A 21,451-nucleotide genomic window follows, 5' to 3' on the forward strand; every position below is an offset into this window, starting at 1 on the left:
ATAATCTCACAGATGTAACATTTCCCTTCTCCACCTGTTGATGTCCATTTTATCTAATTTTTTGTTTTATTTAGTTTGGTGTGGCTTAGCAATCAGAAAACAGTTAACCATTACTCATTCTAAAAAGGGATCCAAAATAGGAACATTTCCAAATTTGAAGCATTTCTTAAAAGGAGCCTGGATCCAAAATTCTGACTTTATCTTTATCAAATGCTTTTGGCAATGTTGAAGAAATCTTCTGGGAGAAATTTAATAAACATTTCTTGGAGGGACAGCACAGAGTGCAAATGTCAGGGTGCCTTTACAAACTGCATCGCCAACCTGATTTCTGAACAATGCTTTTGCACACTCTGAGCTCTGTGTTCCAGCATTTGGAGTTCTAATTACAAAAATCCAAAACTGCTTCTAGATTCTTCTCCTTCATGACCACTCTAATATTATTCAAGCACTTGCCTAACATAAGCACTTCTTTCTCTGATAGAAACGGGAACATGAAATTAATGCACACAGAGAAAATCATAGCATTTTAACTTCTGACTTTATTCTTTTCCCCTCAAACGAACAGGTGATAAAACGCTGTTTGTGTCCAAAGCAAAAGGTATGGACTCCTTTTCTCTTCTTTTACAGAGTGCCAGAAAATGTAAACAATATTTAGGTTGAACTTCTGAGTCCTCTGAATTTTCTGTCAGCCTTCAGAACAACATTTGTTTGTTTGTTTATACCAACATTTAACAGCATAAAGAGTAAAACAAGCAAACAGTCTGAGGCATTTATAGGAAGTGTTCAGATTGTGATACAGTCTTGTATCTGCATCGTTTTTACTCTTACAAAGAAAAACATTGCTTTAGGAAGTGGGTCATGTGGGTGTATAAGTGCTTCGTGGACAGGCCGGATATGCCATGGTTCTGGTCTGAGTACCACTGAAACACAAAGGGAAGAAACCTGTTTTATTCCTGCAGACACACAATGCATCCAGCTTTGGCTTTTTGTGCTCTCAGGACCTGATAATTTTTCTAATATTATGGCTGGAATTCTACCTAAGAACACTTGCATAAATAAAATAGGTTACAGGTAAACATTTAGAACAGCAAGATTTAAAGCCTTTTTATTAACCTTCACTACTGTTTCATATTTTTCAAACTTCTATTTGAGATCTTGGTGGCTGAACTTCCACAGCGGCCAACGTCCCGGGTTCCAGAGCTGGGGTGTTAGGTCAGTTACTTTGCTTCTCTGGAGCTTGGTTTCCTCATTTGAAAAATGAGGGGGTTGGAATTGATTTTCTCTAAGGCTCTTTCTAGCTCAAAAATTCCATGAATTTAATTCCTATCTGTTGCAGAAAATTCACAATACATGTAACTGTAAACACCCTCTATAGGAGTTAAAAATAGTATCATTAAAAAAAAACCAGGGAGATGGTATTACAAATTTAAACTTTATTGCTGGAGAGTTGCCAGTTAGATTATTGTTTTCACTGAATAAATGTGGCTAGTGGTTATTGATGTAATGCTATATACTTATGAGTTGAATTTACTTTGGGAGTCACAATTTCAAAAATGGGTGAAAGGGGTAAAAAAAAGATCAGAAAAATCTCACCTCACCCTCTTTAAATTATTTTCAGGAACCAAATTTCCAAAAGATGGGGGTTTCCTTTTCTAGGTGCTTGGGCAACATAAGCAAGTGAGGGAGAATTTATGTTCCCTGAAGAGGGGGAACAATAGCCACCAGGGATTGTCTCCCTTGCTTTGGCTTTTGCCTTATTTTCCTCTTTGTTTCCATTTCCCATTCTTCATGCAACTGGATTTCAAAGCTAGCTCATTTATTCATTTACTCAGTAAAAGTATGACCTTCTGTGATGGGCCGGCCACATGCCAGGCACTGAGACCACAGAGCTGGAAGGATTCTCTAACTCTGTGGAACCGCCTGATTTCAGGGAGCCTCTGAGGTCTCATAACATTCTGCGATTGCTTCTTACTGAATAAACAGAATCTTCTAGCTTCTTCGAGCCTCTCAGATTTTACAGGGACTCTAAGCACATAGCTACACTTAATACGTAGGACCACAGAACTATTGGATGTTTGAGCTAGAAGATCCTCTAATCTTGTGGATGCCTTTATTTTATATATGACTCAACTGGGATCAGCAGAGGTGACACGGTTTGCCTAGTGTCCTTCAGGGAGTTCATGAAAAATCCAAGCGTCATTTGCTAATGTTCTGTCTACTCTACCTTACAGCCTCCTTGTCAGGTTTTAGTGTTAAAAAAAAAAAAAAGAAGAGTCCTCCTTTTAGCTTAGGGGTCTAAGGCCATGAACATGAGTAAAACAAAATGATGTACCATTGCCTGGAAATCCACTTGTGCATTAACCAGAGCTTTAGCAATCTGTGCTGAGTTTTGAAAGTGCACATTATCTGCAACAAAGAGAGAGAGTTAAAGTGCTGTTAAATACCAGAAAGCATAGAGTGACAATGTACCGCCTGGAAATGAACACCAACAATTATCTAGTCATGCAGTTGACATTGTCAGCAGTGAGTACTCACACTCGCTTATGGAAATGTCCCTGACTCTTAGGTATTGACCCTGAGCACAGGCATAGGAGGATGCTTAATGTTTCTTAAACAAAGTGATGCTGGCTCAGTATTTTTATGTGTAAGAGTCTTGCTTAAACCTCACCATCTGCTGTTCCGTGGATGAGAAGATAGTCTACATTTCTGAAATATTCTGCTCTTGTCATCACAGTTGAATTCTGGAAAAGGGGAAAAATTAACATCTTAGTTGCTGCAAGTTCTAATAGAAAACTAGCTAAATCATTGTGCAATGGACTTAGCACCAATACTGAAATTATGTATTGCTTTGGTTGATAAATATTTAAGAGTCAGAGCAACACATTTTCATCATCATTTGCATTACTTCCATCTGATTCTTAGTTTGAAACACTGAAAGTGTATGTGTCATATGTTACATATGAGTGAGACCTTAGGCAGAGAGGATGCCCGCTCAAGCTGTGGAGGAGTAGGGGCTGGGGAGGGGGATGAGGAAAAGGGAAGTTAGGGAAGGAGGATGGGGAAAGAAAAAATAGAACCCAAAGGGAGTCAATTCCTTGTTAGTGAGGTGTTTTGCAGCTGACAAAAGATCATCATACTTGCTTTGGGGACCCAGCCAAACTGTAAACTTGGAATGACTGCTTTACAATGATTTAGCACATTTGGAATAAATTAATGACCTAAATCAAACAGAAAATGCTTACTTTATAATGCTCGAGATTATCGTCCTTTGTTGGGAGGCCCATGAATCGCTCTGTGTAGATAGATGCTGTAAAATATATGAGTATATGAGTGTGTTGTTTGCTTGAGATATGTGTCATTTCATTAACCAACCAGACCCCCCCGCACCCTCGAGTTTGATAACTGCCCATCAATCTCCCAGGTGGAGCTGCCGAGGAAGGTTCTTGCTACCCTTTCCTGTAACGCTCCACCCAAGTCATTCGCTCTGCAAGTTGCCTCAGTAGGGCTGGAGAAGCAATGCAGGAGAAGACTGTGGAAACAGGAGCAGGAGAAGACTGTGGAAACAGGAGCAGCTAAGGATAGAAAGGGCTGCTCTTAAGCTTTTTCACTTCTACCCAAAGTTCTTCAGTGGGGGGAATGTTGAGCTAGGAATGACCTCATGATATTTTAAAAGAAATCACAAATGCAGCCACCTCTAGTACGTTTATTGGTGTCTTAATTAATTTGGGATGGAACTATATCCCCCAAGTCCTCCACACACACACACACACACACACACACACACACACACACACACACACACACACACACACACGTTTTTCTCTGAATGGAGATTCCCTACAAGTCACAATTGTCTCATTTCCACCACAACACAGGGAAGAGGATCTAATGAAAGCTAATTTTCGTGCATTTATTAGAGTTATTTCCAAATAATCATCCTGCATTGACGTTCATCATAAAAATAGGCCACACACGGGGTTTCCCTCGTGGCGCAGTGGTTCAAAGTCCGCCTGCCGATGCAGGGGACACGGGTTCGTGCCCCGGTCCGGGAAGATCCCACATGCCACGGAGCGGCTGGGCCCGTGAGCCACGGCCGCTGAGCCTGCGCGTCCGGAGCCTGTGCTCCACAGCGGGAGGGGCCGCAACGGTGAGAGGCCCGCGTACCGGGGGCGGGGGGAAGGCACCCACGGAAGGTGTACTTCTTGAACAAATTTTTGTTTCTTTGATTCCTAGAGCAATGTAACAGGCAGCTGCAAACTGTGGCGTGGCGGTGATTTGCTTGGTCCCGTCCTGACTTTCCCTAAGATGTGCTTAAAAGCTAGTTCAGCTGCACCTGTGTGTCTGTGAAACAGACTTAACTCTGATTTTAAAGATTTGGTTCATCAGGGGGCACACGGTTTCTGGAAGAGAATAACTTACGTTGGGTTTTGGAAGAGTCCTTCCTGGTCTTAAAATTGCTGTGATTATTGCAACATGATTATAATGAATCATATAAACAACCTCATTTATAGATTATATTTTTCCCAGTGATGCTGGGGTGAATTTTACTGCATAATTTGTTTTCCTAGCAACCTTAAATATAGAGTAATTATGTGTTAAATGTTTTCGCAGCAACATTTATGAAATGTTTCCATACCGTAATATTCCCAGCTGGAGACTGGAGCCACTGCTATTCCACATTTGAAAAGACCACTTCCTGAAGCAAGGGCCAGCGATGAAACATAACCTCCGTAGGACTATAGAGACATTGTTACAAGTCAGTCCCAGATTGACTCTCATCAACTCTCTAAGGTATTTGTATAGCAATTCTACTCAAAATAAGTGCTGATGGGAGCTGGGGAGTATGGATAGGGTAGATTAAATGTCTATCTTGCACTCTTGGTAGCCATCTCCGCCAGACATGACAACAATTTCAGCTTAGTCAATTACAAATACTTGGTGTGCTGATCCCAACATGGTGCGGGCAGTTTAAGAGATACTATAATTGCAATGTTTCTGCAAAATTCTTTTTTCCCCCTCTATGTTTTTCCAACTAGGACCTTGCTATGGCAAAAACAGGATTTTTACTTTAAAAAAAATGCACAAAAAAGAAGATCATTCCCCAAAAGTAAAAGCAAGATACTTCCCACAACGTGCAAAAAACTCCTGTGAGGCAGCACTTATATCTGTATATTTATTCATTTATTTTCATAACAGAACAGCAAGGGAAGGACACAAGAACCTTTTGAGTAGTTTAAGACATGGCCAGAGTCTGTGTATAAGGTAGCGTTACGTATTCTGTTTTGAGGATTTCTGGCATAGCAGCTCAAAGGAGGAAAAGCCACTGGTGTCTTTAAAAATCTTACATGCCCCCCTCCCCAACTTAATGGAAAAATAAAGTAATACAAAAGGGGATACAAATTGCAGAGTCTGGAGTAGGTTTAGCACTCATCAATTTTCTTCCCCAGGGTATTGGTAGGTGATTCAGAAATGTGACCCTCATAACAGAAGGAGATGTGTGCCTGTGTCACATGAAAATTTGAACCTTTTCCTAAAAATGAAGAAATGAACAGGGTGTCACAGTAAAGCTCATCTCTCCCTGGAAGGCAAATTTGGTCTGTATTAACCTGCTGGGAGAGAGATGCTTCCTCTAGGAACATGGATTAAGCAGTGTTCTGGGACATGGACCCTCCTCCCCCGTCTCTGCCACCCCAAATGTGTGTGCTAGATTAGGAGGTGACTCTCAGTGCTATTCTTGCCCCAACACAGGAACTTCCTTACAAATCAAAAGAGGACAGTGTGACTCTCTAACTAAGGGTGTGCCTTGCGTTTAGGACTTTATTGCCACAAACTTCTGGGAATCATTTTTCCTCCGGTCAGGAGAGATCGTATCATCCTTTGCTACCGAAAAGTCAGTCTTGAGCGAGGGTGAAAGAGACAGTGGGAGTGAGAACCCTACAGAGCAAGGGAGAGACAGGAGACAGACGTGGTGAAATCAGGCAGCAGGTCAGTGGCCTGGGTCTAGTCTTAATCCGTGAAATACATGGCCTGAGGGAATAAGCTAAACCATCTTGCTGAATTCAATTGTTAGAGAAAGAATGCTAACTAACTAGTTTACAGTCTTATGTTTCCAACTCTGGGGAATCTTATTGAGGACCCTTGGCTACAAAACACAGACTAAAAGTGGCAGCTCCAATTATACCGTGGCCTCCTTTCATTATACTTGGAGGAGAACTAAAATGTGTTTTAATAGAGGAAAAATATATTTTAAAATAGAAGGAACATGTGGGTTTAAAAATCATTTTGATAAGTGAAAATTCTCTATCAGGATCGAACTTTCACTTAAAACATAAAAATAATCTGTTTTGATTAGCAGGTTAGCAACAACTATTACTGAAACAAAAGATTTCTTCTTCCTTCTTAATTTTTGATTTAAATGAAAGTAGAGTAAGCCCGAGTCCTTTAGAAATATGATTACTGTTTATGGTTTTATTGGAAAAGTGTGATCACTGCAAATTATAATACTGGGTTCTGCTTCTCCTCTCCTATGCCCCAGAACAGAAAATAGCATGGAGTGACATTTGAAATTAAAGCATTTGCATACAGTAAAAAGGGTTTTGAATATTTCCGTCCAAAATCTTAGGAATTATAAAAATATTAATTTTTATCTACTCAGTGATTAGATAATAGGGCAGTATGTAAATAAAATTGTCATGCTTTCAACATGAATAGAAATTGCCTCTAGGAATTTGTAAAAGCAAACTAGTGTAGCAACAGCACAATAAAAGAAGGTGTACTTGAAATTCTCAGGCAGCTTAGAAAAGCTGTTTCTATTGTAGAAATAAAGAGAAAAAAAACCACCCGAGCTGACTTTTTTCTGCTCTCCCATGGGTGGGGCTCCAAGGCAGAGTGGGTGGCTGCAGAAAGAAAAGAACCCACGGAGCAGATTGGCCATGAGAATTCTAGAATTTTGTCCTTTGCACTTAGATGCCTTGCCATTTTGTTTAAATGAAGGATATCTTTAAAAACATTCTTAGAAGGGCACAGAATTTTGAAGGATTTATGGAATAGTACTCTGATGGGAGCTATAATGCAGATTGGAACATTTCACCTACAGACAATAATAATAACTAGCTAATGTTTGTATGGCCAAGGTCATTGTAACAGTCTTTGTGGTCCCACAGGCTCTGTGTCCTTTCTCTCCCCCCTCCCACTCCCCCTTGCTCACTGGCTCTCTTGATGTTCTTTGAACTCTCCAAGCGTGATCTAGCCCCAGAACTTCTGCAAGTGCTGCCACCCTCTGCCTGGAATTCTCTATCCCCAGAAATTGGCATGGTTCACTCCCTCCCATTTGAAGTCTTAACTCAAAAAAAAAAAAAGTCTCACCTGTCCTAATCTAAAATTGCACCAATCCTGTATGATGCTCCTTGCTCCTTTCTTGCTTGGTTTTGCTTTTCTCCATTGCACTGATCATTGTTTAACATCCTGTATATGTTACTTATTTATCTTGCTTATTGCCTTTCTCCCCAACCATTCCCAACTCGATAAAGGTAGAGATTTTTGTCTGTCTGGTTAATGAATGTCTCCCTAGCACTGACAATACAATCTGAAACACAGTGGGAATAGAATAAATATTTGTTTAATATATGACTTCCTATTAACTCATCTGACTCTCACACTGACTTGATGAGGAAATTATTGTTGCATTTCGTGATGAGGAAACCGAGGCTCAGAATAAATTTAGAGTAAGCGGTGGAGTTGAGACTCAACTGCAGAATGCCTGATGACAAGCCAGTTCCTCTATATCCCTACATTAGGGCAACCTCTTTGGGCAGTTTTAAGTTCAGAGTCTAATATAGTTTCATTAGAGGTGCATTTGTCCTACTTTTACATCGTTGATCACACATAGCAATTCAAATTGCTTATAATTAGTCACTGGAAGAGAAGGGAGCTAAGATTAAATCACGAACTAATGCTTATTCAACACCACCTGTCTAGGTCTATATTAACAAAGCAAAGCCCATAAATGAGGTTGTTATTCTAATAATTTAGGCAAAACCCCTGCTGCTCTTCAATTGTCAGAATAATTGCTTCAATTTTTCTTCATATAAATTAGGGTTGTTTAACCTCAGCACTATTGACTTTTTGGGTTGGATAATTCTTTTTTGTTGGGTGCTGTCCTGTGCATTGTGGGATATTTAACAGCATCTCTGGCCTCTATCCACTAGACGCTAGTAGCACTCCCCTAGTTCTGACAACCAATGACATCTCCAGACGTTGCCAAATGTCCCCTAAGGGGTAAAATTGCCCAGGTCAGAACGACTGTCATAACAGACACTTCCTAGGCATAGTGCTGTGTGCATAGTAGATGTCTAAGAGGTAGCTAAAAAACAGGCTACTGGACTTTAATTTGTGTGCCAGAAAATTGAAAGTGTAAGATAAAAAGATAAAAATGCCTTCTCGCCCCTTCTTAATCTGGATAATGGAGGGAAATGTAAGATTTGCAACTTATTGACCAATTGACCAAAGAAAAAAATTGCGTGGCTAGCTTTAGAGTATTTCTCAGACCACTAAGGTATCTAATACTTCGTAGAAACAGGTACTTATGGAACACAGTGATAGCTAAACAAACCCACATGGTCATTCTCCACGTCTTTCTCTTTCCCTTCTCCAATTTCCCATAGATCTCTGCTTATTATACTATAAAAGAGCACTCAGAGCTATGACCTATTCCTGCCCCCTTCTTCACTGCCTAAATTCAGGCCCTTGGTATTTGTTGCCCGTATTACTTCTCTCTTAGCCCTTTGGTCCACTCTCTCCCCCAACATCAGGCTGCTCTTCATTCTGCAGCCAAGAGTATCTTTCTAAGGCTCCAATTCCACTCCCTATTGACTTCAAGACCACTACTAAAAGAGGTACCCATGGAATCAAATACTTTTTGGTAATACTGTATTAAACAAAATTCAACAGGATTCTTTACTATAGGGGTTATATACACTATTATATAGACTTCATAGTTTACCAAATTATTAGACCAGAGAACATTTCCCCCAAATTCCCTGATACTAACATGACACATTTGGGGGAACATTGACTTACAGGATTAAATTCAGTTTAAACAGCATCATAGATATGTGAGATAGCCAATATTGCGCTAAACGTTTGAGAAACAAAGTTGAAGAAAGACAAAGTCCATTCCTTGATTCTTGTGAGAGCAAACAATGCACAAACAAGATAAAGCATGGCTGTTCCTATAAAAGTAGTATAAAGAGCTATTGGAGCACAAAAAGTCACATCTGAGTTGGGTCTTAAAGAACAAGCAGGAATTTTGTGTTTTGGAGAGAGGAAGACATGGGGAATGGGAGAAGAGGATGGGCATTGCAGGTGTAGGGAACAGGATGGATCAACACATGGGAAAAAGGAAGCACAGACATAAAACAAATTACTCATAAAGTGTGGGGAGAAGTGGAGGGAGAGAGACTGGAAAAGTAGGAGCAACCAGATTGCCAAGGGCCTTGCATGCAAGGAAATGTGTTTGGGCACTAGGCTGAGGTCAACATGCAGCCCTAGAAAATTCATAAGCAAAAAGGCAACGTGGTAAGAATTGTGTTTTGGAACAATAACTTCATTAGCAACATTGGAGTTTGTGAGACCAAAGCAAGGAGGCTAGTTAAGAAGCAACTGGAATAGTTAAGCCTGTACCACCCAATCTATGGTCCATGTAAGTGGACCCTCAGACTCCACCCTGGAGTACTTGTTGGGGGGGGGGCGGTGCCTGGAAACCGTTTTAACACATTCTCCAGGTGATGCTTATGCAAGCTAAAGTTTGAGAAGCTCTGATTTAGATTACATATAAAGAAACTTGAACTAAAGCAATGTCAGTGGGGATGATGAGAATAGACTCAAATGTTTGAAGGCAGAATTGATAGAATTTGCTAATCAACAGAGTATTGGAGTCAGGGAGCAGGGGAAGCTGAAAATAGCTCTGAACTTACTAATTTGGGTGACTAGGTGTGTGGTGAGGTCCTTATTAAAGACGAAGACTTGTTTTAAAGTAGACTATAATACGTTTAACTTGGGCAAGTTAAGCTCGAGTCCTCTGTAAGACATTTGGGAAATATGATCAGTAGCCATTTGAAATGTGAAGCTCAGAAGAGAGAGGAGGGGGCTGGTGGCAGGCATCTGGCAGTCATCATCATCTTTGAAACCAATGGGTTTCCCCAAGGAAATGAAGAACAACAAGAATCAAGACCAGACCCAGAAAAACACTGACATTTAAGGAATGGAGTGTAATGATCACAGAAACATAGAAAAATAAGAAGAGAAACATGTCACATAGCCATGGATAAAGCTCACTCTCCTTCAGTGATGAGTGGGTTTCTTAAATCATCCCACACACATGGTTCTCTACCAAACCACTTATATCTAGAATGTTCTAGAAGTGAAGTTAAAAGGTGGCTTTTGGTTATTTCAAAGACTGAAGTAAAAGCAAAGTGAAACCCTAAGAGAAATGTTAATATTATATGTAAGTGTTCAGTTCGAAATGTGAATCTTTCAAGGATTTACTTTAGGAAATTTCATAAAAATGGATGGTAAGAAAGGTCTTATCTGAACTATTTCACTATAAAAATATTTCATTTATTTCCACCCATTTGAATTCCATTCTGTTTAGATACTTAACATTTGATAGTTTTAAGAAGGACCAAATGGCTTGAAGTAACAACTTTCCACAAATTCATAACAGCTCTTCATCTGGTCACTGAGCTGAGAGATGAGTGGAATCCTGAAGATTCCCTTCAATATTGGGTTTCATTCCCTCCATCTTGTGCAGGCCGCGCTCAGAGAAAACAGCCAAGAAAAACAACCCAAGCACAAATGGCTGCAAATTGACTTGCAAATGTACAAATTCAGACCAAAAAGTGAAACAGGAAATCTTCTTTGAAGGGTAATTATCATAATTTATAATGGGCAAATCTAAACTCTTTCCCATATTTCTCAAAACTTTCCAGTGACTTCATTGCCCATGACTGATAAATGTTGCCACTTCCTTTTAATGTGTGTTTAAAAAACCTGTGTAGCTCTTCAAACATGGGAAATTATCTCCATGATCTATAACTAGTAATAAATAATTATTTCTCTCCAGTTAGCACAAATTAACATTAGGTCTGGTAAAAGAATTTGTTTGCAAGGAAAAAAAAAAAAAAAAAAAAAGGAATCAAAACAGCCAAGATATAACTAGGATAGGCTAGGTACTAGGAAATTTATATTCTGAAAATTTCTATAATTTCAAACTTTATCTTAGCTTTTCATGAAAATGAAATGATGACATATAAAAGAAATATATTAACCCTAAAATAACAAAGGAAATTAAAGTTCTGATGAATATGGTTCAGTTCAGTATACTCTAATACCAGAAATTAAGTGAAAATGTGTCAATTATGAGTTAATTTGCTATACAGGGAAGAAACTAAATGATTGAAAAAAAGGAACAGACACTTAAAGCCACTACTTTGAAGCCCAGATTATCCAAATTGACTGTTTCCACTGACAGATTAAATTATGTTGCAACATTAACATTTCATGAGAAACCTTATAAGCGAACACTTTAGAAAATGATGAACCAAATAACAGGCATAAAACATACAAAACAACTCACCCAGCCCCATATGGCTATTCTTTTTTCATCAATGAAACCCATTTCTATGAATTTTCTAAAGTAAAAGAAACAAATTTTTAGAATTTTAAGTGCGTACACATGACATTTACTTCATTACACAAGCATATTTAATCCAAAGATTTAATAGAAACGCTACATTTTCTTTGTTTAAACACTTGCATAAGAAGGCTGAATTTACAAATAGTTAAAAGAACATTATCATGCTTCCTGCAAGGGATAAAAGGATCCTTTAGACTCTATGGTACATCTATTGAGTAATACTTTCAGGGCTGTAAGGCCTCCTACCCTAACTGTGCTGGTGAGTTACTTGGGACTCAGGTTAAGAGACAGGCTCATATTCAGCAAATGAGAATAGACTGAAAGGGGAAAATGTTTTTTAATGCAGTGAACAAACAAATGGTTAACTCAGGTTCTAACACTACAGCCACATGTTTTTGAGTTTACTATTAAATGCACTTAAGATATTTTAAAGAAAAAAAAAAGAGATACTGGCTCATAGTAACACCAGAAGTAATAGCACCATGACTAGGACCAAATTTCCAAATCTCCAGCTTTTGGAAAGAAGGGTTTCATTATTGCTGTTTTAAAATTTATTAATTCTTATGATTTTGTTTGCTTAGATGTTAATGTAAAATAATTTCAACCTAAAATGGGACTGAAGAATATAAATGAAAAATTGCACACATGTGCCCTCAGGAGTGAGAGACTGATTTCCATATATGCCTGATTTCCATAAAACTGGTCATATTGAAATTTTCTTAAATGATAGGGAGTTGGTCAGGGGTTGCCTCATATCAACCTTGGGAAGTTTTGTTTATGGTTTCCAGAGGCGTGAACAAGAAATGACCCAAGGTGGGTTGGTTTCTCAAAATATGCTGAATTGAGCGTTGTTTGTAGGACGGGATTGGTTTTGTCTGCCCAGGGAGTAGTCAAAGCTGGTCTCTGTTTTTTTTTATTTTAATAGACTCTCACTGAACTCTACCCTCTTTTATTCCCTCCCTATAAATACAGCCTTCCCCAAACCCTCAATGGACGGGCCTATAGCTTGCTACAGTTTGTGAGTCCAGAATTTCAATTCCTCTGCTATTCCTGAATAAACTCATTTTTTGGCAATTTTGAGCTTGCCTTGTTTTAACCTTTTATTTAGGTTGACATGCATTATAATCACTGTCTTATTTTTGGTCACATCCATCCATGGAAAAATATCTATCCCTCTCCCATTTCACACTTAGGTATCCTCAGTTCATCATGGTTTGGACAATTGTATGCAGCTTTCAGGATATGAACATTATTCATTCAATTTCCCCCACAGAAGAGCCTCCATTTAAAAATGAGTTTGAAAATAAATCTATCCTTAGGAGCAAAGGACCATGCTGAAGGATAACCTTCAAAAAGTCCCGGGAAGCCCTCAGAAATCTAACTACGTCATTGGTACAAAAAGAGAGTGTTTTAGGCTAATTTATTCCATGCTTCCTTGATGGCTGGTGTTCTAGAGCAATTGTGATTTATTTGGGGAGCGTTTTAATAAAAACTCAAGAAACTCTTAGAGAAGCAGAAGCAGTGGAAGAAAAAAGCAAAGTGGATGAGCCATTATAGAGGCCTGGATGAGACAGTGAAGGAAAAGATGGGAAGAGACAAAAGTGACACTCATGACCCCAGAATAATACTATTTTTTTGGTTGCCTTAAGTGACGTTAATGCCCTTTCTCATTCTTCTCTGGAACTAGGACCGAGTGATTTGCATTAGTTAAATAATGGAATTTCTTAAAGGGATTTCACAGCAACCATTTTGCTCGTTGCATGGATTCAAAATGCACGTTTCTGATGCATAGAGGAGTTGGGCAGATGCCCGGCACAAACAGATGGGAAGAAGCCCCGTCAGTCACAGCTTACTCGACACTGATTTTGAGGGACACTGAGGGGTCTACAGGGGAGAAACGCAGTAGCAAACGGAAAGTTGCTACCTGTGTTGACGCTTGGTCATGGTAAAGTAGAGACAACGGGCAGCAAATTGTGGCATTTCGGCAATTCTCCCACAAACTTCAAAAGCCAAGTGAAAGAAAAGAAGGTTCACTTTCTTTGTCAAAAAAATGATCTTGCTGCTAGTGCTTGAAGCCAGTTCTGAGCCATAAAATCAATCGTGATTTTATGATCTCCCAGAAGCTAGCAATCATATTGCCTTGCATTTGGGGTAAAAGCAAATAACAGGTGATACATGGGAACAGGAAATTCTTAAAAGCTCCCTTCCTAGGTTTATTCCGAAAGGATGACATTTACAGGAAATGATAGTGCAATAGTTAACATGGAAATGAAACATTAACACTTACTGTGGAAGGACTAGGTTAAAGGTTAGCTAGATAATCTGAGACCAACAAGCCTCTATAAAATTTACCTCCAAATTCTGAAGAGCTTCCAGGAGGGTTATCAGAGATACTGTTGACAGTGTGGTTAAATCAACAAAATGTTAATAGCAAGTGAAAAAGCATTTTTTTCTAATTTTGGAGGCTGGACTGGACATTACAACTTTTCTCTCATAAAAATGCCCTAAATCTAAGGTCAGTTTGAAACCTTAGTAATCAATTACTATTATTCTATTTTGGAAATGTTCTTATTGATACCATGTGTAACAGTATGATATATTTTTTTCTCATATAATCCTTCTTTACTGCTATCCCTGAAGTTATATAAAATTTCAAAATTATGGGAATGTCAAAAATGCCAAACCTACCCCCAAATGAGCAGATTTGATCCTATAACTACTGAAAATTTAAGGGTCTCACATATGAACCACTTGCAGAGGAGCCTGAAGAAAGCAGGTCTCAGTTTTACTTAAGCTTTGACCTCACAAGCATATCCTTTGGGGCTTTCTCTTATGTATATTCAAAATTTGTGAGGTTGTAGGGCCTCTCTTTTTTTTCCTGCTTTGCTTTGCTTGAGTCTGTTTCTTGACCCTGACTAGTATTTACTGTTGTTTCCAAATATGTACTTATGATTTTTTTTGGTATATAAAAAATTTAGCCAGATTACATTTCATAAGAGATTCCAGGGAAAAATTTCATTCTTTGAGGGGAGGTAATTTGGGGACTACCATAGAGGAATTACAATCCCAATTCCTCAAGTCAGACGTTCAGTGTCTGATTCCTAAAACACTTCTCAGGAAGATATGTGATTGAATTATTTCTAGAATTATCACTATAAGTCTATTCTTTTAGCCTTTGGTTTCTCAAAGCATAGGGTTTCAAGGCTTCCCTTTCCCTTTTGCAGAATAATGGTTTCAAGCAAAGCCAAGGCCAGCCCCAACTGGCATCTCCACTGCTGTATATGTGCTTTGCCATACAGTTGCCTCTGTTCACTAAGGTGAATACAAAATGTTCCATCTAATAACCATGTTCTCTTGAGTGCATGTGGTTTATTCACTCTTCAAAAACTGTAAGTGCACTGAATGTTGAGATTGTAAATTGCACAATTTTATACAGAGTATTGTAATAGCATATACTAATATTTCATCTGTTCTTGAATGGCTGAGTCAATGAGTGAACATATGCCTGATCTATAGTAGGAAGACATTCTTCAGGTTCCATCCTAAAAATGGCTCAGAGAAGGTAAATGTAGCCAATTACCGCCTCTGGTCCATCTTCCTTTCAATTCTAAATGCCAAAGACATTTATATTATTGTGAAAATCAATAGAATTTGTGGCTTCATGTCCTATATGTTGGACACCAGAAATAACAATTTTTGTTAAGGTCTATACATGGGTTTCATGTTCAAATTTTCATTTCATCCAAGGAAAAACATTAAGAAGCTATCAGTTCTATCTGTTCTGTTTCTTGAGGTATTCATCTTAAATTTGAATGCTGCATTTTTAGTGGTAAATAAATGCACAAAAATATAATGATGTATGATGTTAATGATGATTGTTTTTTAACCAGTGCCAAAACAAACCACTTTTTAGCTCTACCAACTTTGGAAAGTTGAATTACAAACCATAATTTACATCTCTGTCTTTTGATGTTGTCCCAGAATTACATATCCTTGGTGTTTATTGTATGGTTTAAAGACAAATAAATGTGACCCAACCCACAATGCCAAAAACAATACCGTAAAGAATTAAGTCTATAATGCTGACAATTGTGTTAATATTCTTAAGGCATACCACAGTCTTTACATGAATGATTGAATCTCAGAGTTTTTCTTTGAACTATCTTTTCTATGACTCTCTATCAGGCCGAAGACTCCCTCAAAAAAGTTAAAATAGTGGAAAGGCCAAAACTCTGGATCAGTAAGAAAGACGGAGCCTCCTAAATGTTAGGTGTGAATGATACCTACAGATTGTATAGTGTTATTTAATAATTTAGTTATCAATTTTTCAGATTTTACTCAAATAGACTTTGTTTTTAATTGAATGTTTTAGGTGTTAGTGTGTGTATATTACTGTTCACAGAATGAAAGAAAAATTTGAAAGCATACGGGTTATGATTACTTTTCTATTTAAAAAAAATAATTACTTGTGAGTCTAAATTCTTCTGCTTTGTTTACAGAAAAGTGTTGTCTGGGCCTGGCTCCTAGTTGTTAAATATAATCTGTGTTGTGTGTGCTGCATTGAAATCAATAACTGCTAATGATATTAAGATGATAAAAGAAACATACTAATTAATTTTCTAAATTGCTCTTCGCTGTGAAACAGTGTTTGACCTTTAGACATCACTCATGCACATATATCCATGACTAAGAGTACAGTCAGCCTGTGTTAGCTTTTACATTTACAATCTAGTATTCTCCAACTTCACCTACTCACATCATAATAACAGAAACCCAACAACTATACAGAAATATCCAGAAGAATCCTGCACAGTGTTTCCAAATTAGGAACAATTTTGGTGACTCTATTCTTTTTGTTTCAGGAAGAGATGACTGAGCCATAAATTGTGGTTGAGAATGTAGTTGGGAAGAAGAACTCAGATTATAAATCTGTCTTTCCCCTAAATGTTTTGGTAAATTTCTATTATGTAAAATAAATTTTTTGTTGAATGAAAATAGGAAAACACATTCTTGCTATAATAGCTAGTTTAATTACAAAAGAATGTTAATATCTATAAGTATATAGTGCTGATGAAATCTTGAGCCATTTCTAAATTTATGAGGTAGAATCCACAAGGCTTGAGCAAATTCAGATGTCTGGTTTCCTACAGACCATCCCTAAAGTTATACAAAGTTTTCTGCTAATTGTGAGCCATGGTAATGAAAGTCTGTTAGAATGACTGAAACATGGAAAGAGAGTATTTCACCATAAATCATTTTTCTTCTCTCTTCCGTGAATAATTTTTTCTTATATTGGGTAAAAATATCACTTTAAGGTTAATGATAGCTTTAGATGAAGTTAGGAAAATAGACGAAAAAAATTTAAGACATTAAGGATGGGGAAACCCGAGAATGACTGCATGACTTTTGCTGACATCAGTTTCTGTTTGAATGAGAAGGCGCTCACCTGACAGCTGTGATCTGGTCCTCAACTTCATAAACACCCAGCTTTCGATACACTGCATACAGAAGTTTGTCACCTTGGAAAGCTGTTCCTCGACCATCCACCAAGGCAATGACTATCCCTTCCTTACTTGCAAGATAAGATATCCAACTAATAGCGAATACAGACCTTACACTCTGACTGCAGGGACCACCATACCTACAGAAAAAAGAAAAAGATAGAATCTCTGATTCCTTTGTGAAACTCAACTTCCCATCATGGCCAAGAATTGCCTTTAGTATTTCCCAGTACATTTGTATGATAAAATTTCAATAACAGTGGCATTAGAACTGGCTCAAAATCAAGAGAGGACCAGGCTTTTCCCAGAGGTTTGCTACAAGGAAGTTGTTTTGGGACACAGCCTCTCCTATTCCCCAAAACGGATACATCTAGGGTTGGCATTTCAAGGAATATGTGTGGGTTTTTCGTCATTTCTGCCACCTGCCACTTGCTAAAAGCAGGCATAAGATATACTAAAAAAAATGCATGGTGTTTTAAGCAAATTGTGTGTAGGTCAGCACTGATTTTGGGTGTGATTCCACAAAATGTATTCCATTCCCTTATTTCATTTCTAACTCAATTACATAAGATGTTAAGATGATTTACAATATTTTTTGGCTGCAATTTCTCTATCTCAAAGGTATTCTGACACATTAGGCAATTTGCCATACAAAGGAAATTCAAAACAGTAAATGCAAGCAAGTCCATCTAAAAATCTCAAAACTTTCTCAGGCTATTTTAAATAGCCATATTTTATTTACTCTGATTAGTTGGGGAATATATAAAAACAGCATCAATAGGAACTGTTACAGAGGAGAATGGTTCATTCTATCTCACAAATGTGTATTTAATCCAACATATTTTCAGTAAATAGTTTTTAAACCAAAGAAAATATTACATACACTTGAATTAGCAAGGGATACTTCTTTGATCTGTCAAACCGAGGAGGAAGAATCATCTTGTACCATAAAGCTTGAAAAACAAAAACAGAGAAAAATCTTCATTCCACTATACTCATAGCATTATTTATTTTCTTTAATAACAACATATAACATGAAATCAATTTATAACTAGTAAATTGTTAAGAACAAAGACTGTGTTTTACTTGATTTTTATTACATATTTTTGTCCAATTTACAAATTGCTAGAAATGTTGAACTATTATTTTTCTAGAAGCACACATTTTAAAATTAAAATTAGATACTCTTTTTAAAAGTATCAGTGTTGAAATGGAGCTATAGAAAAGTATAAGATCAACCTATCCACAAACATATGAAAGATATTTCATAAAAATTTAATGTGACAGTAAGATTTTTAAAATTAAGATCCTGTAATATTGTAGAGATTGGATTATAATATTTACCCTACAATTTTGTTTTAAAAAAGCAAAACCTGATAAGTGTTCAGCTTCATATCTATTCATGAGAAATTTTTAAAAGATCTTACTAATATCATCCACTTCAAGTTTCTTAATTTCCTCTTTAGGCAGCTGGATATTTTTCAAAGCATTTTCCAATTCCTTGTTTTCTTCCAGGATTTTAATTTCTTAAAAAAAAAAGTAAAATGTTCATTTTTAATTAATAGAAATTCCATAAGAAAATTATTTCTTAAAATGTCTTTGGCTTTACTATGGATGAAACTGAAACTGTATAAGGATTGCTTAAGGAGTTTCATATTGAAAAGGATATTTTTAATCCAGCCTTTAAAGCAGGGATGAACTTATGAAGGACATCAGTCATTGTCTCTTAAACGAACCCTGATGGCATCAAAATACATTTTGAGCAGAATCACAGAAGTAACAATGTTTATTCAGCCACATTTTCCTGTTTCTAACTTTTTTTTTACAACATGAAGCCATGGCCTGAGTAGGTGATATTTAAAAAAATTATTTTTACTGAAAAAGTGGTAGAAGCAAAATCTATATTGCTGAAACCTCAAATTTAAAATAATTAAGTATGTATTATAGTTACAAACTTTGTTTTAAAATCTTCAATGTGTAAGGTCAAATATTAATTCTGTGATTTTTTTTATGTCTATTTCTTTCTTAAACTTTTCCTGCTGTACTTGCTTAATATAGGATATTCATCCTTTTTTTTTTCTTTTTGTGATATTCTTCCTTTTTTTTTCTCTTTTTGTAATTGAATGACTGTGCATCCTATTCCTTCAATTCCTTTCTTTCAAGGTAGTTATATATCTTAAAAAAACAACAGTACCTACACACTATGATTTCTATCTTTCACCTTAAAATATCTCCTAAAAAACTCTTGTTTATCTTTGAGCTTAGTTATGTTTCACACTTTAATTTTTGTAACTGAACAAATATATTGATCTCCTGATGCTGTAGATCAGTGATACATTCGAATGGGTTTCTAGCAGTAGAGGACTTTTTGTAAGCTTTGTTTTGACCTGGATAGATATCAGGTATCGTCTAGAGAGAAGTTAGATTTTTGTATAATAAGTGGAGTTTGTGGCTTTATTTTTTAAAAGAGGGTCTGGATGACTTCTGAGATATGCCAATCCTGTGGTCTCCGTGTTTTTGTGCCTTTTTAAAAAAGTGGTCCTTGAAGATGGGGAGCTGGGGGGAGTACTTGTAACTACACTAAGTTTGCCAAACCACTTCCCTTGTAACTCTCAGTTTTCATATACTCATGGCATTTTGCTCCAAAGTGTTATATTTAATCTTAGAACAAGTATAGATGTTTTGGTATGAGTTGTATAAGATACATAATACATTTCATTTTAACTTTGGACAATCCATCAGGAAAGAGATACTTGTGGCAACTTACAAGTTAAAACTAGAAAAAGGGATAGCAGTGGGTGGGGAGAAGGATAAATTAGGAGTTTGGGATTAACATATACATACAACTATATATAAAATAGATAAACAACAAGGACCCTATTGTATAGCACAGAGAACTATATTCAATATATTATAATAAACTATAATGGAAAAGAATCTGAAAAAGAACATGTATATATGTATAACTGAGTCACTTTGCTGTACACCTGAAACTAACACAACATTGTAAATTAACTATAATTCAATTTAAAAAGTTAAAACTAAAAAAGAAAATAAAAGGAATACTCAATTATAACCACAATGCAGCCAGCTCTTCCTTCTTGTGTGGGTTCTCAGTGTGGAACTGTCAAGGATAAAGGGAATCTATGTGGAGTAAGTACAAAGAATGGTTGCAATATTTATTTATGTAGACCATGTTTATCATTCTGTAGACAGATACTGGAAGTCAGAGACAACACGCAGATGTTGCCTGGTTGGGTTGACCTTGATTCCTTTTCTATTCGGTTCCTAGCTACTGAAATTTTCTAATTCATGACTTACTGAAATGACAAGTTGAATGGAAAATCTTATTAATGCTTCTACAGTCCAGGGTTGCATTTTTATGGATAGTAAATGTGCAATTTTCCCACCGCTTGGAGGCAAAATGGAATTTCATAGGGTTGTGAGGAGAGGGAGGGGTGGCAATTGGACTTCTCTATGTGGCTGTGCATTAGCAATGTATAATGTGGCAAGGAGTGCTACAGCCCAGACTGTACCTTTTACCTTCTTTCACTCATCATTGTATACTCAGCACTCAGCATGCTCAGTACCAAGTGCATGATATGTAGTATGTGCTCTCCAAATGTTTGAAGACTCTTCATTACAATGAAATCGAGTGGTAAGAATGATGGATCATATGTGAGATTTTTGTTTAAATCCTATTAACTATGACATATTGTTCATTGATTAAATTATGTGAAGAATCTGCAGAAAATCTGATAAATAAGGTTATTCAATCAGTTAGGTAATTTTAATGAAGATCTGCTCTGCCCGAAGCAACTAAGCCTCACCTGGGCCCTCCATGTCAAGTGCCAACTCTTCTGGGTTTTTATAGCATCTGGTTCAAGTACTATCTGTTATTTTCCAATGACTTTACTCCACTTTGCAGAGAAAATAAAGCCATTGTACTGTTTTCTACAAACTTTCATATAATTCCATTGGTAATTTCCTCATTCTCTCTCATCACAATGCTGGAGATTAATCTCCTCACTTGTCTCTGGACTCCACTTTGCCCACCTTCTCAGCGACCTCCCTCCTTTATGCCTTCCACTGCTTTTGGTCTCCAAATTTCTTCCATCAGCATTCAACCATGCTCAAATGTTTATCAGCTTTCAAAAACTAACTTAAACCTCTATCAATCTCTTCCAGTCATTATCCCACCTCTTTGCTCATCAGTCAGACCTACTGAAAATAGTTTCTTTTTATTTATTTACCT

General features: G+C 37.1%; 1 protein-coding gene across 1 annotated transcript in view; it reads right to left on the reverse strand.

The window, feature by feature from the left end:
- Positions 1-564: 564 nt before the first annotated feature.
- The window catches only part of FAP (fibroblast activation protein alpha), a gene marked incomplete at its 5' end in the record, with an annotated part of 71,191 nt that continues 50,304 nt past the window's right edge, over positions 565-21,451 (reverse strand). The window contains 9 exons of the mRNA XM_079710621.1: positions 565-920; positions 2,333-2,406; positions 2,669-2,741; positions 3,243-3,307; positions 4,637-4,736; positions 11,636-11,690; positions 17,142-17,336; positions 18,080-18,149; positions 18,624-18,722. Coding sequence (XP_079566747.1) covers positions 825-920; positions 2,333-2,406; positions 2,669-2,741; positions 3,243-3,307; positions 4,637-4,736; positions 11,636-11,690; positions 17,142-17,336; positions 18,080-18,149; positions 18,624-18,722 — 827 coding nt within the window. The 3' untranslated portion in view covers positions 565-824. The remainder of the gene's footprint in view (positions 921-2,332; positions 2,407-2,668; positions 2,742-3,242; positions 3,308-4,636; positions 4,737-11,635; positions 11,691-17,141; positions 17,337-18,079; positions 18,150-18,623; positions 18,723-21,451) is intronic.

This window comes from Hyperoodon ampullatus (assembly GCF_949752795.1).
Source record: "Hyperoodon ampullatus genome assembly, chromosome: 8".
Taxonomy (NCBI): Eukaryota; Metazoa; Chordata; class Mammalia; order Artiodactyla; family Ziphiidae; genus Hyperoodon; species Hyperoodon ampullatus.